Here is a 21,020-nt window from a genome sequence, read left to right on the forward strand (position 1 = left end):
CTATTCAGAAGAAGTAAGTCCTAGAGAGTTCAGTGGGGCTTACTCATATATGTATGTATTGGACTGCAGCCTTGCACTCTCTGCACCACTGGCCTCAGTGGGCACCAGCTGCCACCGCACTGGGGGCAGGACTTGTGTGTATGCCCCTAACTCCTGTCCATGGATACAGCATCTCTGCATTCAGCCGTCCCTTATGTTTCTGGCTTAATTGGATCAGGATGCCAAAACTAGTCTGCTACCCAAATTAGCATGGAATATTTTGATGTCATTCTGGGTTGAAAAGAATCCACTAGCAACAGTTGAATTTTTGCAATGAGGGAGGAGCCATTTCTTTCCCTTCTCAGATTTGGAGGGCCCAACAGGCATGTTCATTGTGTGCACCCATAATTCCACCCTTGGGCTGCTCCGTGCGTGTGAGTGTGGCTATATGCAAACTCACCATCCCCTAGGAAGAGAATGATGTTCTTTGCTCGGTGATTCATAGGTGTCAAGTTGAGCGCTGATTCCAGGGTCTGCCTGGCTTTCGTGTTCCAGTACTCTGGGTTCTTTTCCTCTTCTAGAAGTACCAGGGAGAGGACAAAGTTACTTCTCTGTACATTTTAGTTTAGGAAACTGACTCCAATAGTATATGGTAGAAAACCCTTCGGGATGGAAAGATCTGTCACTTTCTCAGTTTCCCATTTTCCCAATCTTAAATTGAGTTCTCCATATTTCTGCAGCAATGTGCGTTTTTGTTTTAAATCCCCATGAAAATTCTCCAGCATTTTAGTGTGACTTTCTCCTAAAAAACACATTTTTGTAGGCAGTTTTGACTCATGTACACATTTCTGCAAGCCATTTCTCATCATATAACACATTTTTGGATATTATTTTCATTCATATATTCATTTTTATGCAGGCTTTCTCTGCACATGTGCATTTTTGTAAACATTGTTTGGTCCGCAAACTGCATTGCAAAATTCAATTAAGTGCAAATTTCGGTTCTCATACCGTTTTGGAAAGTGCGAATTTGATAGATTCGACTTGAAATGCAAACTGAATCAGATTTCCCGCCCATCCCTAAGAACACTGCAGGACAACTTTGCACTCTTTGCCAGGCATATGGACCCTCGGGGCCAGGAGGCACAGGTGGCCCTTCAGCCCTCTCTACCTGGCTCCGGGGACTGTCCCCAGGGTGCAGCTCCTGCCCAGCCACACCCTCCTACAGTGTTTTCGCCTGGCTTGAACTCTGATAATGCCTTTGCTTGCCTGGATGGAGGAGACAGTGTGTGAGTGTGTGTAGGAACTAGCCAACTGTACAAAGAGAACAATTGCACTCATTGTTCGACCCGACTCTGGCCCTGCCGACCACTGGCATGTGGTCCCTGGAATGTTTCCCAGAAGGGAATGTGGCCCTTGGGCTGAAATATGTTCCCCACCCCTGCTGAAATGGAAATGGACTGCCTTCAAGTTGATCCTGACTTATGGTGACCCTATGAACAGGGTGTTCATGGTAAGGGGTATTCAGAGGGGGTTTATTATTTATTTATTTATTTATTAAATTTCTATACCGCCCCATAGCCGAAGCTCTCTGGGCGGTTCACAACAGAATAAGACATCAATATACAATTAAAACCACATATTAGACAATTCAAACAGACAAAAATACTAAAATGTAAAAAACTAGCATACTAAAATGCCAAAAATATTAAAATGTTAAAAATGAGAAGATGTTATAGTGTTACCACTGCCTCCCTCTGACGCTAGTCCCCCTCAGCCAGCTAGGGCCTGCTCAGCTTGCCACAGCTGCACAAGTCAGCCCCTTCCTTGTCCGCAATTGGCAGCTGGGGGGCAACTGGGTTCCTTGGGACTATGCAGCTTGCCCATGGCTGCACAGGTGGCAGGGCACATAACCCCTGAGCCACTCACTGTGGGGTGATATTTAGCTGGCCCTTGACACCCAGGAGACACGAGCGGGGATTTGAACTCCCAGACTCTGGACTCCCAGCCAGGCTCTCCTCCCCACTGGGCTATACCAGCTCTTCCCCACCCTTGCTAAATACTACTAAAAACCAATCTGAGTCCTCCCTGCTTGTGCTTAATTTAGTTATTTAGAAAACACTTATGTACCACTTAACATCCGAGGATTCCAAAGCAGTGTAGATAAATAACAAAGTCATACAAATATATGATAAAACAGCATAAACAATCCAATAGATTTTAAGAGTACAGTTTCCACCATCTCCACAGTGACCAACAAGATATAAAACTGCCCCATCCTGCATAAGAAAGAAGGACTTGGAGGAGCCCTGAGGTATGCACAAGTACAAAAAAAGAAAATCTGTAGCCGGGGGGAACCCTCCAAACAGCCCCATAATAACAACTCAGTAACACGGAATGTTCAGAGACAGAGAGGTAAAAAAGTGACAGCCAGGTGGAGGGGCGGAACAGAATGGAGTGGTTGATACAGAGACACATAGATATACATAAAGGCTAGAAAGAACCATTGCCAGGATAGGTCACTTCCTAGTTCAACCGAGAAGCTATTTCTGAACACCCCATGATGGAACAGAGAGTTGTCCATTGACATCAGTGGAGAAATTTAAAGTATCCAGCATGGCTGGGATTGGGCACAAGTGCATCCACAAGAGAAAGAAGAAATACCTCCAAACACCATAAGGAGGACTGTGCATTCTCAGTGGGCAGAGAATGGTGACTGCCTGTTTTGCGTGTGCTTGTCGGGGGGAGAGACAGAAGAGAAAAACTGGGAGGTGGGGGAATGAAATGGTGGGGCTGAAATCTTGAACAGGAGGAACACTCCACACAGCAACATTTTGTTGCAGGGTCCCACTGGTACTATATGCAACTCCTTAAGTGTGGCTCCAAACCAACACCATCCACGTGCAAGAGGGAAGGAGATCAGGAGGCTTGGGGAAACCCAAAGATCTGCAGAAGGAGAAAATACATGTACACCCACAAAACTGTAAGGTCCAGGGGGATCCCAAACAGCCTAGGGAGGGCTGAGCGTGCTCAGTGGCCACAGATTGCTGGCAGAGTGTTTGAGGGGGAGCAAACCAGGGGGAGGAGGAACAGAATGGAATGCTCTGGATGGACCAGGGCCTGGCTGGCCGGCCCTTAACAGGAACATTCCAGACTGCAACATTTTGTTGCAGGTCCCAAGTGCCAACATGTATTACCCCTTACAGCCAAACAGATGCTCCGTGTAGGAGCAGTATCTCTCCGAATAGCAGGGGCCGAGGGTAGACAAAGGGCCCTGTTTGGAAGCTTCCCGGAGACACGTTAGATAAGAGATTCTGAATGAGACAGGTCTCGTTCAGGGAAAGACCCTAGCTCAGTGGCAGAGCACCTGTCCTGCATGCAGAAGGTCCCAATTGAATTCCCAATGGCATCTCCCAGTAGGGCTGGCTACTATGAAACCCTGCAGAGACACTGCCGGTCAGTGTGGACAGTACTGAACTAGATGGACAAATGGCCTGACAAGGCTTCTTACGGCCCTCTCATTTCAAGACCTAGATAGCAAGGTAGGGAGGTCCATAGCATCTGCTTTGCATGCAGATGGGCCCCAGGTTCAATCCCCAATGGCATATCTAGGTAGGCCTGGGAAAAGACTCCTGCCTGAAACCTTGGAGAGCCGCTGCCAGTCAGCGCGGACAATACTGAACTGGATGGGCCAATGGGACCGGCTCCATAAAAGGCAGCTGCTTGCATTCCTATGGCCTTTGATCTGGTCCGGCAAGATTCTTCTAATGTCAAAGGACAACCAGGGATTGCATTTGTACGTAGGTCGGAGTCAACACTCAGCTTCCATCCAAGGCAGGGATGGGGAATCTTGCGGCCCTCCAAATGTTGCTGGTCTCCAACTGCCATCATCCCTGACCATTGGCCATGCTGGCTGGGGCTGAGGGGCGTTGGAATCCAAGAGCATCTGGATGGCTGTGGGTTCCTCCGTCCTGTTTAGGCATGGAAGGACCTGTCAATTGTGGTTCTCTCAGTTTCTCAGTTTTCCATTCTTAAATTCAGTTCTCAGTTTGCCTTTTTTTGAAAAAAAAATCCTCATGAAAATTCTTCAGGTTTTAGTGAGAGTTTCTCATAATAAACACATTAGTATATGCGGTTTGGACCAATGTACACATTTTTGCAATGAATTTCTCCTAATACTGTATGTTATTTTCACAAATATATTGATTTTTATGCACCTTTTCCCTTCTCATGGACATTGTTTGGTTGGAGAAGTGCATTGCAGAATTTGGATAAGTGATAATTTTGAAGGATGGCTGTGTGTCGTTTCTCAAATTGTTTCAGAAAGTACAATTTGATAGATTTAGCTTGAACTGCAAACTGAATCGAATTTCTCCCTCAGCCCTAGTCCTGATCTAAGGCACTCAGCTGTAGAATCTAATTCCTTAAGAGATTGTCAAGCTGAAAGTGGAGCAGTGTCCATTGAGCAGACATAAAGGTGCACCAGGCCTCCTGGGAGAGATTATCTCTGGAAATGCATTTTTGCCTCCTTGCACCCTCATGTCTACCCAGCCCCCCATGATTCAGCAGCTCTCATCTCCTTTGTATCTGAACACCAAAGGGATGTCTCTCCCCCTATACCCACTGCTTTGAAGCGAGCCCTGTGTGTATACATTTGTAAATGAGCAGCTCATTTGCCCAGAACATGATAAGCTTCTAGTGGCAATTTCTCCAAAGAAAATGACCTCTTCAAAGGCCATCGTGCCCCAGTCTACATTCTTCACACGTGCATGGTGACAAGCAAGTAATTTTGACAACAGCAGCTGGTGAATTGTGAACCTCCACAGATGGAAGCAGTATACCAGATGCCGGAAACTCAGAAGGAAGTAAAACAACAATCACCTTTGTGGTCTGGTTGTCAGGTTCCCAGGGACATCTGGATGGATGTTGTTGCAAAGAGAAGATGGACCTTTGCTGCAATCCCACAGGAAAGTTTTAATGTCCTTAGATAAAAGGTTCCATCTTGACAATTGGCACAGTTAGGTTATTTTAGACTCTGGACTTGATGGTCTTATGATGTCCTCCCTCTCTAGCTAATAATGTGTATATTATTTTTGTAAACTGCTTAGAGGTTTTTACATTCAAGTGGCATAAAAATGTTGTTAAATAAATTAAAATAAAATAAATGTTACTTACTTTTAACTCAGGTAAGTCAGCTTTGCTGCATTTTTGCTCATCCCGAAGTTGAAAGATTCAGGACAGCCAAAAGAAAGCGCTTCTTCATACAGTATATAGTCAAGATTGTGGGATTCACTCCAACAAGAGGCAGTGATGGTCACCAGCTTGGATGGTTTAAAAGAGGAGACAAATTCGTAGAGGCGGCTAAGGCTATTAATGGCTACTAGCCATGATGGCTATGTTCTCCCTCCTCTGTCGGGGGCAGTATGCCTCTCAATGCCAGTTTCTGAGAATCACAAGTCCCATTGAGCTCAAGTCCTGCTTGCCGGCTTGCCATCGGCTGGCTACTGTGACAACAGGATGCTTGACTCGATGGGTCATTGACCTGATCCGGAAGGGCCTTTTTGATGTTCATAGGAAGCCTTAGGAACCTGGATGCTAAAAACTGCTCCACTAGCAAGCCTTTGCTTCCAGTGTTTGGAGGGAGAGGGCTTGTGGGTTGCCCAGACCCAGTCGGCTGTAGCCCATTCTTATCCGCAAGGCTCCCTGGGGAGGGGCAAAGGTGGGCTCCAGCAAGTAAAGAGATCCAAAGGGGATGTCAGGTCATAGACGGCAAAGGTCACAGCCACCAGCCACTGGGTTCTTATGAAAACAGATTGTGCACATTCACAATCATTCCACACTAATTAATCATCCATTAATCAGGGATTTTTGCCTTTTAATCAAATGAAACACATGGCTTCGGAGAGCTGTGTAATGGGCAAAAGAATCAAACATGTAGAGCTGCATTATCCTTTGTTCATAAAAAGCAATTTGTGCAAGGCCCTTTCATTCCTGAATCATTTATACAGGTATGGGGGAGGGGGCTGGGAGAGCGGGCATTAATTAATTAATTAAGTGATGGATGGATTAAAATTTATACCCCACCCTTCCTCCCTGAAGGGTGCTCAGGACAGCTAACAGCCTAAAATCCAATAAGACCACACTGAATATCCAATCATTAAAATGACAGTGTTAAAAACTTTATAATCTTTTAAGGAAGATAATGGGAGAGAGACAGTCATCTCCCCGCTCCCCTCCCACACACACCAGATTTCAGCTCACACACTATGATCCCTCAGAAAGTCTTGCATCTCTGCCCATCTTCCTGGCTCAGTTGACACATTGCACTAAACAGTAATCCATGGCTAAGAACGAATGAAGAAGTGAGCATGCAGGTACTCGCAGTAAAAATCAAGGTCACTTTGCCTGTCCTGTGGTCCTGGTGCTGCTGTGTTACCTGCCGCTAAGCCATGGTTTGGCTCCACATTACAGCTGAACACAGATGCATGGTTTGTCTCACTCCAGACAATCAACAAGCTTTAGTCAAGGTCTGTTCTTGGCTTACCTTTGATGGTTTGTACAGTGAAGCTAAACCACAAGTCTGGGTTCCAACATAATGCTACGCTAAACGATGGTTTAGCTCTGGATAGCACAACAGCAGCAGGACTGGGGGCAAAGTGGCTGCAATTTCTGCTGCAAGATCCTGCATGCTCACGTGTTTAAACCTAGCCATGGTTTGGCTGAGTTTTACACGCCAACGGGGCCACCACTAACTCCATGCATTCTAATATGCACATCATAAGAAACCCATATTTGGGGCTCCTGATACACATTGTGTTATTGTCTGAAAAGACGCCGGGGCAATTTAGGTCAGGGCTGGGGAAGGAAAGGGGCAACACTTTTCCCCATGCTGATACACAGACGGAGATACACACACGGGAGCTGCTGTTAGCTGTCGAGGGGAAAACAAGATATAGGCTCATCAACCGTTGGTGGAGACACAGTTATAAATATTGGCAACATTGCTACAAGATTATAGCAGTATTTAAAAAGATATTGGGGGGAAATTAAATGGGGGGAAGAGTCACAAGTGTTCATTTAAAATATAAATTGCCTTTTGTGTGTGTTTTAATTTTGAATGTGTCCAAGGCTGTGTGTACACACCATACACTGAAAGCACATGGATTCCTCCCCAAGAATCCTAGGAATTGTGGCTTGCTGGGAACTGTTGTTCTGTGAGGGGTGAATTACAGTTCCTGGTTTATTTGGGTGAAGCCATGCGCTTTCGATGTATGGCATGTACACAGCCATAGAGTTACAAAAGAGGAAAGCTGGGAAAAGGCCTGGTCGGCGCTTTCTTCTGAAATGACGTAACACAAAAGCGGCATTAGGATCTAGGGGACTTGTGCAAGGCCCAGCCCAGCCACAGATACTCTGTTGAGGGGGGGGGTCGCTTGTCCTTTGGCCTTGATGCCATATATCCTTTGGCCTCAGTTCCCAAATCTGCCAGGAGTGACCTGGCTCCCAGGGCCATGGTGCAGGAGAAGAAGAAAGGTAATTGGGAGGCGGAGGGCAGGCCATTGCTTGCGTGTGCCAATGGAAGAGGCCCCAGTTTCCGCCTCCCTGGCTGCACCTGCCATGAGCCCACCACAGCCCCTAGGAACATGGTCTGCCTTATGCCGAGTCAGACTATTGGCCCATCTAGCCCAATATTTCCTACACTGACTGGCAGCAGCTCTCCAGGTTTCAGGCAGGGGACATTCCCAGCCCTACCTGGAGATGCTGCCAGGGACTGAACCCAAGACCATCTGCATACAAAGCAGATGCTCTACCACCGAGCATTGTCTCCTCATCGCTTTGGCTTCAGGGATTGGGGGCAAGTATGCGTGGCCCGTTCTGGATTCTCAGCTGTGATCCAAAGGCTCTTTGCTTTGGGACCTCGCCTCCGCTCTCCACCCCTCCCAGTTCAGGGGAAACGACAGTGGTAGGGCAAGGAAGCCGCTGGGATGTCTTGGATGTTACAAATTCTGTGCAAGCCCAGTTGAGTAAAAAGGGAGTGCCAGATTTGCTTAGAGAGGGTGTCAGATGACGAGCCTCTTCTCCACCCCCTGCCCTAGGATGTCCAGATGCAATGAGGGACTTCTCTTGTTTTCATAGTTGCACAAAAACACTTAAAAACAAACCAACCAACCAAAAGCTGCATTTGCCAACATTCCCTTTTCTATACAGCCAGTAATAGTGGAACAGAAGCCCTCTCCTCCTTTGCCTCTCGCCTCCAAGCTACCAACCTCAAACCAGCCATTGTGGCTAGTAGCCTCTGACAGCCTTAGCCTCCTCCATGAATTTGTCTAATCCTCTTTGAAAGCCATCCAGATTGGTGGCCATCACTGTATCTTGTGGGAGCGAATTGCGTAGTCCAACTACGAGCTGCAGGAAGAAGGACTTCCTTTTGTCTGAATCTTCCAACATGAGGCTCCATGGGATGGCCCCAAGCTCTGGTATTATGACAGAGGGAGGATGACTCTTTCCACATCTCCATTCATGATACATCCTTCTCCTGCTCTGCACCCCCTAAATCTGTTCTGGGGGTTCCCCCAACCCATGCTGGGAGAGGAGAGAGGGAGACGATCTGTTGCCCTAGTTTAAAGGCTTGCGCCGGTGGAACGAGTTTACTTAGATGCAACAACGCACATCCAGTTTGGTCACATGAGTTGCAGTTGGGGAGGCTCCGGGGAGGCTCCAGGAATGTTCCAGTCTCGAACTCGGGCCTAACAGTGAGGAGTCCCTTCCCCTTCCTTACTTCCGGGTCAGCTGCACCGTTATCATTTGCATCTCTGTGCATTGCATTTGAAGAGACTGTAGACATTTCCTGCACGGTCTCTCATTTGGCCCCGTTTGTTCCGCAATCCTCTGTGTACATTTGCAGGCAATCTTAAAGAAGTCATGGAGACAGAATTGCAATGAGAGCGATGATAAGCTCTCCTCTCTCCTTGCTGCTAGAGGAATGCCTTACAAAACTTGCCCAATATCCTCTTCCAGCAAGACCAGATTGGACTGTCAGATACCAACTGGAAGGAAATGGGTGATTATCTCGAGGATATTACCTTCTGCACTGATGTAACTTCTTTGAGAAATAAATAAAATAAAAGTGCAAGTTCTAATGGAGTAACAGGCAGGAGCCAGAGGGTGAAAATCCAGCGAGTTGCTCGTACATTGATTCCAGCCCCTATCATCATCATCATCTGGGCTGGATTTTGTATTTTGGTTTCATGATTTTGATTTGTATTATTAACACACATCTACTGCATTTTGAAGAATTTAGGCATCTGGTTGGCCACTGGGAGGACAGGGTGGTGGACTAGATGAGCCTTTGGTCTGATCAGCTGCAGGGCTCTTATGTGACAGGCAGGCATGGATCAGGATCAGGGTAATGGCAATCAGAGGGGCTGGTCAGCATCAGAATGGGACAGCTACGTGCCAGAGTATGGGGTCTGTATTATTTGTATGGGGCTTGGAGAGGGGAGATTCTGAACATCAAGACACCCCTCCCCCCAAATATAAATTTTAATCTGCTTGTGAACTGGCAGTTGGTGATGCAAGATTTGAAAAGATAAAGCGAAGGGGTTCCAGCCATTTAGAATTTGTGGCAGCCTGCTCCAAATTTCATGGTGCCAGATTAGGAGGCCAGTCAAGCAGCACATAGCAGTGATTTTGCAGTTAGTGTTTGCCTCCTGTGCAGAACTATGAAGCAGCAAAGCTGCACAGAAGGGCCAGTTCCTGGTGGCAGCATGGAAGAACCTCTTTGGTGCAACTCTTGTTGTGCAAATGGGACTAGAATTCTGTTGCAAAATGCATGGAGCATTTCTGAGCACCCATTTCTCCACCTTATGTATCCTCTTAACAAGGCACTGTCATGAGACAAGTTGGTTACATTTATGATTGCTTAACGGTATGTTGTGAGCTGCCTTGGAAGGTAGTCATTTGCATCCTCACCTTTTGGGATACAATTCTTTCCAAGACAACAAATGATAAAGCAATAATAATTACAGTTAAAAACGACATCAAATCTTCAGACATTTAAATACAACAGGATGGAACATATAAAACTGGCAGAAACCAGGACTCCTTAGACGTGCATTATTTTTAACAGAAGCTGGTTCCTGGGAAAACACTCTGCACATGCCCACAGGCATAATTTTATTGGGCTCTTATTTAAAGCAGAAGCTGGTTCCTTTCCGCAGGGTATCAGAAGTTTTGAATTCAGAATTTTGGATCTCGAAAAATAGGCATCAAAGCCCAGAACACAATTAACATCGCTCTAGCCAAGCAGACCGCCACCGCTAGGCTGAAAACTAAACCAGCTGGAATGTTTCTATCAAAGATTATGATGATGATGATTTATTACATTTATATCCCACTTTTCTTTTCCTGATAGAACCCCAAAGTGGCTTACATATGGTTCCTCGGCAGTCTCCCATCCAGGCACTGACCAGACCTGACCCTGCTTAGCTTCAGCAGAGAGCTGGCCTCGTGTGTCTTCAGAGTGCCTACAGAAAACAAAAGGACTCTCTGCTCTTGTCTGGTCAGCACCCATAGATCAGGATGAAGTTTATCTCCAAATGAAGCAATCTTTCAAATTATAATTAAAATTATTATTATTATTCCAGAAACTTGAGCTTGTGGCCAGTTTGGCTCCAGAAGACCTCCCAAGCAGCAAAATAAGAACACGTTTGCTTCTCACCTATGGATGCAGCAGAGAGATGGGTGCAAAAACTAAAGAGCACCTGGATCCCCAGGGCGGCCAGCAGCTTCTTCATCTTGCAGCCAAGCCAAGGATGGAAAGAGCCTCTGAGTAAAGCTGGAGCTTCTCTGTGGAAGAAGCAGAGGTGCACAGGCTCCGCAGCTTTTGTTTTTTATGCTCCTCCTTTCACCTTTGGACCCAGAGGCACATCGCCAAGAAGTTAGGAGGGACGGGAAAGGAAAGGAGGGTGAAGTCCCATCCCCTGTCCTGAAAAGACAACTGATAACATTCCACACCACAATTTCATCACAGCCTTTCGGTTTGCAGTGGGGAGAGTTTTTCCGCTGAATTAGCAAGTCTTTCTGTAGAATCCAGGGACACCTCTTCTCGACCTCACCTCCGGCAGGAAATCAAAGACCACAACCCTATCGAGGAGACAATGCAATCACCTGCAGAGACTCCTGGAAGGAGAAAGACGTGAGGGGAGATTCCTTCTCTTTACCCAGACAGTGGAGAGACAAACTATTGGGATACTCCAAGCCATATAGGGAGTCTCATAGATTGTTGCAATGTCGTCTTAGCTGCCTTCGTTGACGGGAGTGGAAATCACGCTTATGAAGTCAATGGATGGGGAAATTTCAAGGCCTGCTTCCTTCCATAGAACTGGTGAGATCTGATGTTTGTTGGGCTGCTGACAACTGAAAGTAGTTCAGGATGCATTTTCCTGACGTTTATTTGCTTAAAACCAGAAGGATATTGCAAAATGATGTCTTGTCATGTCAAAAAACATACCACAGGAACTTGAAAATTCCAGGCAAATCAAACACATTGGAGTTCCAGTTCAAGGTAAATCCAAACAAATCCAAAGTATGAGACAGACTATATTGCTAGCTCAGTGGAAGGGCCCATGCATTGCATGCAGCATGTCTGATCCCTGCCCTGGCATCTCCTGAGATCAGGTAACAGGAGACAGGAAAGTGTCCGAGGCTTTGGAGACCCACTGCCTGTCAGATTACACCAGCCTTCCCCAACCTGGTGCCCACCAGATGTTTTCCAACAGTCCCAACTAGCACAGCTATGCTGGATGGAGCTGTTGGGAGTTGTAGTCAAAACTGGAGGTCACCATGTAGGTGAAGGCCAAAACAGTCAACAGTGATGTTGATGGACAAATGCTGTGGTCTGGTATGAGGAAACTCCCTCTGACTAGCTGTTGTAACTTGTTGGCCAAGTCCTGGCTATGTGTGTTCCACCATTATTCATCTCTTGGAGTCGGAGGAATGGGGTTGGTTTAAATCAGCGAGATACTCTAAATATCCCTTTGCAAGCCTTGGCGATCAATGAAACTGCTCCATGAAACTTCGGGAGACATCAAAAGTTCAAAAATGGTATAGAATCATAGAATGGTAGAGTTGGAAGGGGCCTGTAAGGCCATCAAGTCCTACCCCCTGCTCAATGCAGGAATCCAAATCAAAGCATTCCCGACAGATGGCTGTCCAGCTGCCTCTTGAATGCCTCCAGTATACTTGACCATAATTGCTGAAGCAAACAACTTGCAGTTCTGATCGCTGATGAATGCAGTACGTTACTGTCAGAAGCGCAACCTGTCAAATGGATCATTTCTCCGGTGTCCCTCCACGGGCCACAAAGAAAATGCCACAAAGAGGAATATTTGGTTCAGCATTCGGCAACCCGACACCCTTGAGATGTTGTGGGTTACAGTTCCCATCAGCCTCAGCCAGCACAACTGATAGAAATTGTGGTCCAAAACATCTGGAGCCCACCTGGGTGGGGAGGCTGATCTAAATCCTCTTTTTCCCTCCAAGTACTGGGTGTGGCTCCTGCTATTGGCACCGGGGAACTCTGCTGCAGCTTGTATCTGCAAACAGATCACCAAGAGTTCCAGGCCGCCAGCCACCACTCTTCCGTGAAATTCTTCCTTTGCTGCTGACTGGGCTGTCTCAGGAGTTTGCCCCCTACAGCTGATAATCTGGAAGCACTTCTGGCACACTGCACATGCTCTGTGACCTCCTTGGTGTAGATCAGGAGTTCCCAAAGTGTAGTCCATCTATCATCAGTGGTTTGTGAGGTTCATTCAGGTGGTCTGCAGAGGCAACTCTGTAGAGAAGCATACCTACCGTACATTTATGTGAAGAATGGTGTGTGTGAAAAGGACTCAGTGGGAGTTGTCGGTTTATGAAAAAGGATAGCATGTCCAATAGGCACATCCATTGCACTAAAATAATCATACAGATTTTTAATTGTATTTTACTGCTTCTTTCTCAATTGTATTTGATAATTATATTAAAATTTGAATTTAATATCTTAAAAAAATACAGATTATTGCAACTGCTAAACAACAGGGAGAAAAATCATGAAGTGATCTGCCAAGACCATCAGCAATTTTCAAGTGGTCTGGTGGGGGTGCGGACCACTGGTGCAGATTTTTCAGAGCCATCACCCCAGTTAGAAATTAATGGGTAGCTCCTCCTATCTTCATATGATTGGCTGCACCAGAGATAGCCAACATGGTGACCTCCAGATGGCTTGGACTTCAATTCCCACTATTTTGACCATTGGCTACGCTGGCTGAGACTGATGGGAGGTGTAGTTCATAAAGCCTGAAGGGCACCACATTGGCTACTCCTGGGTTACACGGTGAGGAAGAAAGCAAGAAGCAATGCCTGCTCACCAGAGTGGGTCACCATAAGTTCCTGCACAAACCCAATTCTCATTTATTTATTTATTTTGCAGAGGTTTCATCGACCAATCCCATAGGATGAGCATAAAATTTTATTTGAAGTGTATTGTTGTTCTTTTACTGTATATTGTTGAACTGTGTTTTGTTGAAATATGACTTGTATTTTTAATATGTATTTTGCATTTTCCTTTTGAGAGCGCCAGCGTGGTGTAGTGGTTAAGGGGTTGGACTATGACCTGAGAGACCAGGGTTCGAATCCCCACACAGCCATGAAGCTCCCTGGGTGACCTTGGGCCAGTCACTGCCTCTCAGCCTCAGAGGAAGGCAATGGGAAACCCCCTCTGAATACCGCTTACCATGAAAACCCTATTCATAGGGTCGCCATAAGTCGGAATTGACTTGAAGGCGATCCAGTTCCATTTTCCTTTTACATGAGTTTAATTGTGGTAGCCTTTGGCTCTGAGCAATGAAGATTCATTTCATTTCATTATTTATTTTGCAGTTGCCACAGCAAACGTTGATATCCTTGGTGCCCAGGCACAGTCTGCAGAAAGCATGACGGGCAGCCCCGTGACTGAAACTCAGCAAATCTGGCCAGTGCCTGGATGGGAGAGCAGCTGGAAAAACCCAATGGCATGTAAATATAGATAAAAATAAATAGCCTCTGTTTACATATATCGCTGAGTCAGTTAGGGAGTACGAAGACTTGCAGTCTGTGAGGCTACTGATGAGGCCAGGCAGGAATCTGTCTCATGGCACCTTGTACCGAGGAGATCATCTCCTGGGATCTTGTTGCCAAATGAACTACCTTTTCTCAGAGAGAAATCCCCCAAATAAGGGACCTGCCAATCAGAGGAAGAGATAGGTTACATTGGAATGCATTGGCTAAGGGTTAAACTGCAGCTGTTATTTTGAAAAATGCTAAAGTTCCTTTATTATGACCGTTCAAAAATGTCAAAATAGTGAGCAAGCTTTTGAGTCCAGCAGACATCTTCATCAGGCTGGATGTTAAGCAACCAAAGGGGGGAGTTGGGGGGGGAACTGGCTTCATTTTGAAGCAATCATGTCCACATTGGCCCCAAATGCAAACAGAGACATGGCTGCGGATTGCAGGATTGAACTCCCCGCACATCAGCTGATGCACAGGGAGTTCAATCCTGCTCAACTCAGGAGCACCAGCCAATTCCTGCTGGGAACTAGCTGGTGTGCCCGAACCCTGCCAAAAGCAGGATTGAACTCACGCATCAGCTGATGCACGGGGAGTTCAGTCCTGCTTGACTCAGGAGCACCAGCCAATTCCTGCTGGGAACTAGCTGGTGTGCCCGAACCCTGCCAAAAGCAGGACTGAACTCACACATTGGCTGATACACAGGGTGTTCAATGCTGCTCGACTCAGGAACACCAGCCAATTTCTGCTGGGAACAACTGGTGTGCCCAAACCCTGCCAAAAGCAGGATTGAACTCATGCATCAGCTGACGAACAGGGAGTTGAATCCTACTTCATGCAGTATCTCTCTCTATCCTTGCAGGCCAACTCTGATAGTTGGGCAGGACAACCTACCTTTCAGTGGCCTACTGGGCCAAAATGGTTCCCTAGCCCTGATTATTGAAAATACTGATGTTCCTCATGGTCCATCTTAATCTGATGATATTAGCATTTGGGGCAACACACTTTTTGCATGGCAGCCTTTTCCGGTCAAGAGTCCATTCTGCAGCAGACCCTGCCTTTAAGTAATATACTTTTTTCCAGTTGAGGCCTTGTTCTGGTCAGCATGTCTCCAATGGGTAATGCAACCTAAAAGGACAGGTTTGAAGACTTGATATTTTGGAAGTGGGCAATACTTCACTGGAGGAAGGAGGGGGTTCTTGCTGCTTCAAAAAATGCAGTGATGAGACCACTACTTAGGAATCCAGATATTTGCAAAAACTATTGCCCAGTCTCAAACCTACAACCTTGAGGGAAGGTCTTAAAGGTGGTGGCTTCTCATAGTCAGGATGCTATTTTTTAAAGATCCATTTAAAGCCAGGCTTTGGTCTGGGTTTAGCACAAAATGGTAACCCTGGTTGATAAGATGGGCTAGGAATTGGACTGGGAAGGAGTGAAACCCTGTTGCTTCTCTTGAACTTCTCAGAGGCTCTCTTTGCAATCAACCATGGAATCGTTCTGGAGTGTCTTGGGCATGGGAGGAATGGCATCGCCTTGACTCTAGCCCTTCCTGGAGGATCAGGCCCAGAAGGGACTTCTGCTTTGCCCCGTGGCCTCTGGCTTGTAGGGCAGACTATTCTGTCCCCCACAAGCTTTTAACATCTATATGAAACCATTGAGAGGCATCATCTGGAGATTTGGGCTGCAGCGTCACCAACATCAGGAGATCCCATCTTATCAGGAGGTCCGTTCTGCATAACATAGGAAGCAGACCTTTAGTGTGGTGGCACCAACCCTTTGGAATCCCCTCCCCTTAAATACTAGAGAGGCAACTTCTCTGTTATCATTCCGGCACCTACAAGCCTTTTAAGTTGAGATCTTATCCCAGCCTGCGTCTGTGCTGGAATTAAGATGTTTTTAATTCTTCCCTACAGGGTGTTGAGATCGCCAGAGGAGGCCTTCTTGGTAATTCCGCTGCCCTCAGAAGTTCAGGCTCTCTCTGTGGCAGCCCCTAAGTTGTGGGATTCCCTCCCTACAGAGGCGCGTCTGGGATCTTCGCTATACAGTTTTCGGCAAATGCTGTAGACACACCTCTTTACCTTGGCCTTTGGCTCCTGAGATGTATCTTTTCAGAAACCACCCTATTCTTATGATAGAAATGCGTTTTCATTCTTTTTAGTGTTGTATTTTCGATTTCGTAACCTGCTCTGTGAGAGCCAGTGTGGTGTAGTGGTTAAGGTGTTGGACTATGAGCCGGGAGACCAGGGTTCGAATCCCCACACAGCCATGAAGCTCCCTGGGTGACCTTGGGCCAGTCACTGCCTCTCAGCCCCAGAGGAAGGCAATGGGAAACCACCTCTGAATACCGCTTACCATGAAAAGCCTCTTCGTAGGGTCACCATAAATCAGAATCGAGTTGAAGGTAGTCCATTTCCATTTTCCAACCTGCTCTGTGGTACCTATTGGTGAAAGGCGGGCAATTGATGATGATGATTTTATTGTTTTATCACTTGTTGTTTGCTGCCCTGGGCTCCTCTGAGAGGAAGGGCAGGATATAAATTTAATAAATAAAGAAATATGCAGGTGATAGCCAGCTCTACCTCTCTTTCCCACCTGTTAATCCTAGGGAGGGTGCAGAACTCCTGAATAGGTGTCTGGAGACAGTTTTGAGGTGGATAAGGGTGAGTAACCTGAAATTTAATCTACAGAAGAAAGGGATGAGGAAGCCAGCTGATCTAGATAGAGGGGTATAACCAGTGTTGACAGGGTTGCTCTCCTGCTGAAGGATCAAATTCATCGTTTGGGGAAATTCTGCTGGACTCTACACTATATGTGGAAGCGGAGCTGAGGCTGGTATACCAACTGTGATTCTTGCCTCAAGCAATCCATGTGCTCGTCATATCCAGGATAGACTACTGTAATGCACTCTATGTGGGGCTGCCTTTGAAGACGGTTCGGAGATTTCCAAATGGTGCAGAATGCAGCTGCTCAGTTGCCAGTGGGTGCATGGCTATCAGAGCATGCAGCACCGATTTTGTACCGGTTGCTGATGTGCTTCCTGGCCCAATTCAAAGTGATGGTGTTGGACTATAAAGCCTTAAATGGTTTGGGACCTGAAGAACCACCTAAGCCAATGCAAGCCTGCCCGAGTATTACGTTCTACCCAAGAGGCTCAGTTGTTTTGGTTGGTGATCACATGGGATCATGAGGCCTTTTCTGTGGTGGGCGTCAGAGGTGTGCATGGCCTCCACAGTGCCAATGCTGAAGTGGGCCTTAAAAGCCTGTCTCTTTCAGCTCGCTTTCTCTTATAGGTTGCTCTGTCAGAACTGATTTAGTGCAGATGGTTCTGTTGGTTGGATGGTAATTTATATGAATGCTTGTTAATTGTTTTTACTGATCTAGTGTTCTTAGTTAACATTTTTTGCCATTATCTATGTTATATTATTGAATGTCTGCGTTGTTTTATTTTGTTGTGACCTGCTCAGGGCAGGCTAGGCTCAGAAGGATAGCATACAGATGATGCTCATTAATATAGATATAGTCAGTAAATTTAACAAAGTGTACCAAAGGAAAGGTTTTGCAATATTTCTGGAATATTTTAGGTTGAGAAGGATGTACTGACCATCCCCTTATCTCTGTACCGAGCAGAAAACACATTCCTTGAAATGAACAAGAAGTACATTCCCAGCTTTTGCCTCTAACACAGAGTATGTGTGGTTTCCCCTTGCCCATGACAGCAAGGGTTTAATCTAGCTCTTTACGGCAATCAAAGCCACAATTGGCCCCTAGGCTATATGCCCCCATCCACTCCGTAGCAACTCAGCTCCTCCCATAAGAAGAGACTGGCTGCTGGATCCGGCCAGTGGCCCATCTCGTCCAGCATCCTGTTCTCATGGTGGCTGACCAGGTGCCTATGGGAAGCCTGCAATCAAGACCTGAGTGCAAACAGCACTCTCCCCTCCTGTGGCTTCCGGCAACTGGTATTCAGGAGCAGACTGCCTCTGATCATGGAGGCAGAGCACAAGGGTCTCTCCTACAGTGAGCTTCTAGCAGTTGAATCTGCTTGTTTTCCTCTTCCTTCCCTGTCCTTTCCCCTACTTTTGTATCATGTCTATCATACAGTAGGGCCCTGCTTTACAGCGCTTTGCTAATGCAGCGGTCTCAATTAGATGCAGTTAGACTAAAGCCCCACTCATACGGCGCTTGTTCCGCTTTTACAGCGGTTTTCAGGCATTGTGCACCATTCTATTAAATGAGTTCTGCTTTTCAGCGGTTTTCACTTTACAGTGGGGGTCTGGAATGTAACCCGCCATATGAGTGGGGCCCTACTGTATTCTTAAAACGTTGCTTTATACCATAAACTTCCTTGGGTACATTGACAGAAAGACAGTACATATGGATAGTAAGCAAGCAAGCAGGGGATCTTTCTGGCAGATTTCAAACCTCCAAAAAGGCATCTCGGCCCTCTCTGAATAAAGAAGGGCCTAGAGGTGTCTGGGTTGAATGTGCATGTCTGTTTGCACTGTCAGGCCTCATTCATTTGGGGGTCTGCTCCCCACAACGGTTAGTGTGTGTTCCCCCCAAGCTTTTCAGCAGGGTAAATACATCCCTCAGCCTCCCAAAAAGGTTCCCCACTCCTGGCATTGGAAGTCATGGTCGTGTAAGAGTTATCAATATTTTTTTCTGAAATCAACTGGGACTTTTAAGACCATCCATTCACAGAAATATTGAACAGGAATAGGTGCCCAAAGACATCCCTGTTCAACTCTTTATTTGTTTTCTATTCTATTACATTTATTTGATTTCATAGAATCATAGAATAGTTGAGTTGGAAGGGTCCTGTAAAGCCATTGAGTCCAACCCCCTGCTCAAGGCAGAAATCCCATTTAAAGCATCCCTGATAAGAGGCTGCCCAGCTGCCTCTTGAATGCCCCAGTGTTGGAGAGCCCACCTACCACCACCCCAGGTTTGTAACCAGCTTTTACAGGTGTGGTCTCAAAGCAGCTTGTGGTGTGTATGAAATACAATTAAATCTTCCGAGTGAAAAATGAGTAATACTCATGGAAATGCGGTCAGTTCAGGGTGGAACTGGGGAGAGTGAAAAGGAGGTTTTGCTTCTGCAAAGATATCCGAGAAAGGAAGCAATTAAGCAAAAGCAGGGCTCCAACTCCCAATTTCTTCCCCATCCCAAAAAAGAACCTCAGCATTATTTTTATGCTGAGACACATGACCTCAAAGCATCCTTTGCCAACCTGGCACCCTCCAGAAGTTATTGAACAACTCCCATCATCCCCCAACAACATCTGGAGGGCACCAGGTTGGCAAAAGATGTCCTAAAGGCAAGGTGGGACCTGCTGACCTCAACAACTTTTCACTTAGTTGCTAATTACAGCTGAGCCTCTTTGAGGCAGAATAGCACAAGTTGATGAAAGACAGCCTAATTTCAAAAGCTAGCTGGGTCCCATTGTGCAGGTGTGAAGGTGAACAAAGGCTGTTAACCTCCATTTTCCCTAGACAGGTCATTGCTCAGGATTATCACCTGAAAGCTGTGATGAGCCCAGTGATATGGAAAAAAAGCCTTTAGAGGCAAGAAGGCTTCCTTGAAAGAACTGAAGTCTTGTCCGAAGGAGGAGAACAAAAAGGAACACAACCTTTGGCAAAAGAAATGAAAGCAGATAGTAAGGGATGCTAAAAAAAGAATGTGGGGAGCACATTGCTAAAAACATAAAGACCATTAACAAAACATTATTTAAATACATTAGTAGCAGAAGCCTGTCTAGGATGGCTTGGTAGGCTGTTGGACCCTTTATTTTATTTATTTATTTTATTTATTACATTTGTATACTGCCCCATAGCTGAAGCAGTTTACAACAATTGAATGACAAGGGAGTTAAAGATGTGCTAAAATAAGATAAGGAGATTGCAGAGAAGCTGGATGCATTACTGGCATCTGTCTTGAAGATATAGGGCAGATCCCTGTGCCTCATCTAACATTTGGAGGGAGTCTGAGTGGTGCCGCGAAATAAAGTTCTAGATTTGAAGTGGAAGTGGACTGCCTTCAAGTCAATCCCAACTAATGGCGACCTTATGAATAGGGTTTTCATGGTAAGCGGTATTCAGAGGTGGTTTACCATTGCCAGAGCTTGGAAAAGTTACTTTTTTGAACTACAACTCCCACCAGCCCAATCTAGTGGCCATGCTGGCTGGGGCTGATGGGAGTTGTAGTTCAAAAAAAGTAACTTTTCCAAGCTCTGACCATTGCCTCCCTCTGAGGCTGAGAGGCAGTGACTGGCCCAAGGTCACCCAGTGAGCTTCATGGCTGTGTGGGGATTTGAACCCTGGTCTCCCAGGTCATAGTCCAACACTTTAACCACTGCATCATAAAACAGAAATTGACAAATCACCAGCTCCATATGGCATCCACGCGAGTTCTCAAAAAACTCAAATGTGAAATTGCTTATCTTCTAACAAAAATATGCAACTTGCCCTCAGATCTGTCTCCATATCTGCTGACTGGAAAGTGCCCAACGTAACACCAATTTTTAAAAAGGGGTCCAGGGGGAATCCTGGAAATTACATGTCAGTTAGCTTAACATATGTTCCTGGAAAACTGGTGGAAAGTATTAAAGATAAAATAACCAAGCATATAGAAGAACAAGCCTTGCTGAAGAAGAATCAGCATGTCTTCTACAAGTGCAAGCCCTATCTCACTACTCTATTACTATTAAGAGTTCTTTGAGAGTGTCAACAAGCACAGGTGATCTGGTTGACATAGTGTACCTGGGTTTACAAAAAGTTTTTGACAAGATCCCACACCAAAGACTCCTGAGTAAGAATAAGAGGAGAGGTCCTCTTATGGATCAGGAAGTGGCTAGTTAACAGGAAGCAGACAGTAGACATAAATGGGCAGTTCTCCCAATGGAGGGCTGTGGAAAGTGGAGTCCCCCAAGGATCGGTATTGGGACCTGTGCTTTTTA

At 46.1% G+C, this 21,020-nt stretch overlaps 1 protein-coding gene and 1 long non-coding RNA gene across 3 annotated transcripts in view; one reads left to right on the top strand and one right to left on the bottom strand.

Moving 5' to 3' along the window:
• Window positions 1-11,336, bottom strand: part of LOC133389588 (intestinal-type alkaline phosphatase 1-like) — a 39,478-nt gene extending 28,142 nt beyond the window's left edge. The window contains exons 1-2 of one of the 2 annotated variants that reach the window (XM_061637535.1): window positions 10,700-11,336; window positions 440-556 (exon numbers count right to left, since the gene is read on the bottom strand). In XM_061637535.1, coding sequence (XP_061493519.1) covers window positions 440-556; window positions 10,700-10,775 — 193 coding nt within the window. In that variant the 5' untranslated portion in view covers window positions 10,776-11,336. Of the gene's footprint in view, window positions 1-439; window positions 557-5,154; window positions 5,827-10,699 lie in introns of those variants that run through there. The other variant, XM_061637536.1, reaches the window with a different exon arrangement.
• On the top strand, window positions 10,937-20,185 carry LOC133389589 (uncharacterized). The gene is made up of 3 exons (XR_009764138.1): window positions 10,937-11,545; window positions 13,900-14,034; window positions 15,978-20,185. It is a non-coding gene; the product is annotated as an uncharacterized LOC133389589 (long non-coding RNA).
• Window positions 20,186-21,020: the final 835 nt, after the last annotated feature.

Source organism: Rhineura floridana, chromosome 7 (genome assembly GCF_030035675.1).
Source record: "Rhineura floridana isolate rRhiFlo1 chromosome 7, rRhiFlo1.hap2, whole genome shotgun sequence".
NCBI classification, from domain to species: Eukaryota; Metazoa; Chordata; class Lepidosauria; order Squamata; family Rhineuridae; genus Rhineura; species Rhineura floridana.